This window comes from Punica granatum, chromosome 3 (assembly GCF_007655135.1).
Source record: "Punica granatum isolate Tunisia-2019 chromosome 3, ASM765513v2, whole genome shotgun sequence".
Classification (NCBI taxonomy): Eukaryota; Viridiplantae; Streptophyta; class Magnoliopsida; order Myrtales; family Lythraceae; genus Punica; species Punica granatum.
Window position 1 is genome coordinate 8,708,747 of NC_045129.1, and position 3,512 is coordinate 8,712,258.

Consider the following 3,512-nt stretch of genomic DNA (forward strand, 5'->3'; position numbering starts at 1 on the left):
TATAAAACAAAATATTTTCAAGATAAGAAATTAACAATCTAATCAAATAAACATTAATAATTAAATATATAATTGCATTACATATTAATATGTAATTATATATTTCTTCTGATAATATATGATTGTATCATATTGTATAACTTGAAAGTACAAACATGTGTATTATTGCTATGGGGGAATAATATGAAGAGATGGATTGGAATGAAATCGCCATATCCAAGTTTGGTTGTGGATTAGTTGGGAGGCTTTTCTTATTTCGTGAGGAGCTTGACAGTAACATGGCGTTCGGAGGTATTGACCAGCTTGGAAATGCCGAAATGTGCCAGGAGAAGCCAGACATGGCTCAAAAGCTCCCCTCCTTCGCTCAGCCTCTTAGAGTGTTCATAGCCTTCGCAGCTGTAGGCTGCATACAAAAGTGCCTCTGCCCAAACCTTGTTAATCAATTCCCACCTTGCGGTCGTCTCCAATTTGTTCGACTCCGACGCGAGGAGACAGGCATCAAACAACACTGAATTGCTATTCCCATCTTGCGGGGTTGTGGTCTTCCCTTCCAGCGGAGTTGTGGTCTTCACTCCCAGCAACAAGTGAGCAGCCTGGCAAACATCCTTTGATGTTCGGGATTTATGTGACCCCCTGCAGACAATGCACTTCTGGACCCTGCTCCTCCACTTCATTTTTGACAGATTGGCAATGTGATGAGCCCAATTTGAACCCTTCTGTCCCATTTTCAACCTTTGCTCCTAGAAGTAGTGCTCGGCCTCAAGTGAGGTATTGGCATATCGGAGCAAGGCTATCCCAGTTGGCAACATGGAAGGGTGCAAGCCTATCCCAGTTGGCAACATGGAAGGGTACATGACAAAGAGATAAAGCAAGTACCTAGAGACCATCTTGCTCGTCTTGTAGTTGGTCGCCCGATCGCCCCCATGATTGGCCATTTCAGCTCGGTCATGGAAGTAGCAGACCTCAGTTGCAATGTGCCAGATGAGGATGGTCCGGTCAAACCCGTTGCCTGTAGTCCACACCATGTCAGATCGGCCCTTTTTTTTAAGGATCATGCCTACGTCGAATGGCGTTGGCGCTGCACTAAAATTTTGACCGCTTATTTTATTCTTGAGATAGGTGCAAATCCATTCTTTCATGTTATTCCCGAAGTTCTTATAGTTTATGCGGAAATGCTTCTCCACCATCTCTCCAACCTTCTCGGCCTTAATGACACGTAACCATGATTTTCTCCTGAGAGAGAACTCCACAAGGCTAAACTGTCCCACTTTTCCCGACCACCTGCGTTGTGTACACTGCGGAAAGCGAAGGTAACGAATAACCCGACCTCTACAACTATTTTGGTTCTTAAGCAACCAAGTAGTTGTATGATCTGAGGAAATCATTAACAAGGTCATGAAAATCTCTATCAGAATAGCCACTCCAAGAAGTGAGAAAGTTATGCAGATGTCGACTCTCATGTACTTCTTCCATTCCGCCAAGGAGAAGAAGACAAGTACAGCACAGGTCAAAGATAGAGTAACAACTCGACGAGCAATGCCCCAAGTGTTGTAGAGAAGTTTCTCCTTTGTGAAAAGTAGACCATACATGAAACTGAGCTCAATGGCGACGAGCTCGAAAGCATCCTTAGAGTTCATTTCCTTCAACAAAAATTTGGATTTGCCCAGATCTCCTGGGTTCAGGGGTAAATCGACAAAGAGGAGCTTGAAACCTGGAACAAGCCGTATGCTAGGAATGGCAGGCTCTCTGGATCTCTCTTGACAAAGAGATCTTGCGGCCCGGCAATCTCGACAACCTGATCAACCGTCACATGGTACCCCTCATCTTTCTTCATCCCGTATTCCTCCGTTATCCTGGGGTTCATGGGGCCCGATTCTAAGTATTTCTCCTCTATCCTGGGGTTTATGTGAACCGATTCTAAGGGAGGGAGCATGGAGTCTCGTAGTCGATTCTTGCTTGCTAAGTATAGGGAGAGGGTCCGCTCCACGTAATTAGTGAACCCAACTGCTATCATGATTGCAGCCAGGACTGCGAGAGGGGAGCCTGTCAAGGCTAGGAAGTAGATGTAGCACGTCAGCCCAGTCTTCACAACCAGCGTTGCAAAGTGTCGGAGCCAAAGCTCGTTGTCTTCCAAAGAATAGGCAGTGATCGTATCGATTCCACCCAGGTGGAGTAGGAGGAACGGGGCCCAGAAGGCGGTGAGCTGGACATCTGGGCTGATGTTCCCCGCCTTCTCCTTGATGTCCGCTAGGCAGTTTGAGAGAATGCCGAGGGCAAGAACCGGGGCCCAGTCGGCGGTTAAGTATGTGGCCCAGACTACCACTCTGAGAAACCAGTGACCTAATGACTTCCTTTGCCGGGCTAGGGTGACAAGCATTACTTGTAGGAATGCGCTGAAGAGCACGACGAACCGTAGCTCCCAGTCTTTCCACCAATTCCTCATCTCCGGTGTAAACAGCTCCATCACTGGCCTAAAGTGATAACAAACTTCATCTAGTAAGGGCTTAAACTAGAAAGAGGGTTCGTTGAAGTTAGGCCATTTCTAGCCAGATTTCCAATAGATCACCGTTTGACATTATATGGAAGTTGTTAAAGCATTGGGATTAGGAGATTCGATTGAGAAGAACTACAAAAGATAATCAATCAAAATGGAACATCCTAGGTCATGAATTCAAGAAATTGTGACTTTAGTGTATCTAAGTTTAAAGATTGATTATAAAGTTTACAAGGTCATACTAGGAAGTTAATTTCATGCAGAGAACTACTAAGAACTATGCTACTCATTGGTTCATGAATACGCTGTATAAACTAATTAGAAAGGTCCCTTCTGTTAGCAGATTCAGTAACTAACTAGCCAAAAGGTTCATCCTTCTCCTTCTTAATACTTCACCTCGGAAAAGGAGGGGAGCTCGATCCACTTGGAAAACAAAGAAATAGGCATAATATGTGATTTGCAGCAATGATAAGAAGAGACTTACCTTTTGGCGATGCCGCAAAAGAATGGCTAACGCTTAAGCTATCTATCTCTATCTCTCTGGTGGTCGTCTGGAATAACCCTTCTGGTTGCCGTTAGGTTGGAATGAACTCGCTTGCTGTCAGTGCTTTTATAAAAGACAAAGGAGCATAGTAGGGAAGAAGGATGAGAATGAGTGAGACATGCCACTAGGAATCCATTCTGTTCGGTAAACCATGCGTTAAGTTACGAAGCCGGGAGCTCTATCCATACGTTGGAAAAATGCTTATTCTCGATATCAGGAATGGACCGAGGATTTGGGCTTTTAAGTGGATATGGACCCGAGCCCGTATAAGCCCAATGGAAATTTAATAGGAATTGCATTTCCCTGCTTTTATCCGTTCAAAATCGTTCAGGAGTGTCTCGCATCTGAGTCCTGGCGTTTCTAGGTCATCTCTAACAGCTAAATAACACGTAGTGCGGTTCTTCTCTTTTATGATCTTAATTATTAGGCTTTTAAATTAGTCAGTAAGTGATTATCCAGGATCACACATTCGCT

At 44.5% G+C, this 3,512-nt stretch overlaps 2 protein-coding genes across 3 annotated transcripts; both read right to left on the bottom strand.

The window, feature by feature from the left end:
* Positions 1–251: 251 nt before the first annotated feature.
* Positions 252–725, bottom strand: LOC116200347. The gene has a single exon (XM_031531202.1). It carries the CDS (start codon positions 723–725, stop codon positions 252–254), a length of 474 nt encoding a protein of 157 aa, XP_031387062.1.
* On the bottom strand, positions 725–3,076 carry LOC116199587. 2 transcript variants are annotated; one of them, XM_031530001.1, is made up of 2 exons: positions 2,979–3,076; positions 725–2,471 (listed from the first exon to the last, which is right to left on the bottom strand). In XM_031530001.1, the coding sequence occupies exon 2, from the start codon at positions 1,635–1,637 to the stop codon at positions 741–743; it is 897 nt and encodes a 298-aa protein (XP_031385861.1). In that variant the 5' UTR covers positions 1,638–2,471; positions 2,979–3,076; the 3' UTR covers positions 725–740. Both variants share the same exon structure in this region, with proteins under 2 accessions (XP_031385861.1, XP_031385862.1).
* Between the last annotated feature and the right edge of the window lie 436 nt (positions 3,077–3,512).

Bases quoted from the DNA above. Each gene is read 5' to 3' on its own strand.
- LOC116200347 (XM_031531202.1), bottom strand. From the start codon at position 725: ATGGGACAGAAGGGTTCAAATTGGGCTCATCACATTGCCAATCTGTCA.
- LOC116199587 (XM_031530001.1), bottom strand. From the start codon at position 1,637: ATGAACTCTAAGGATGCTTTCGAGCTCGTCGCCATTGAGCTCAGTTTC.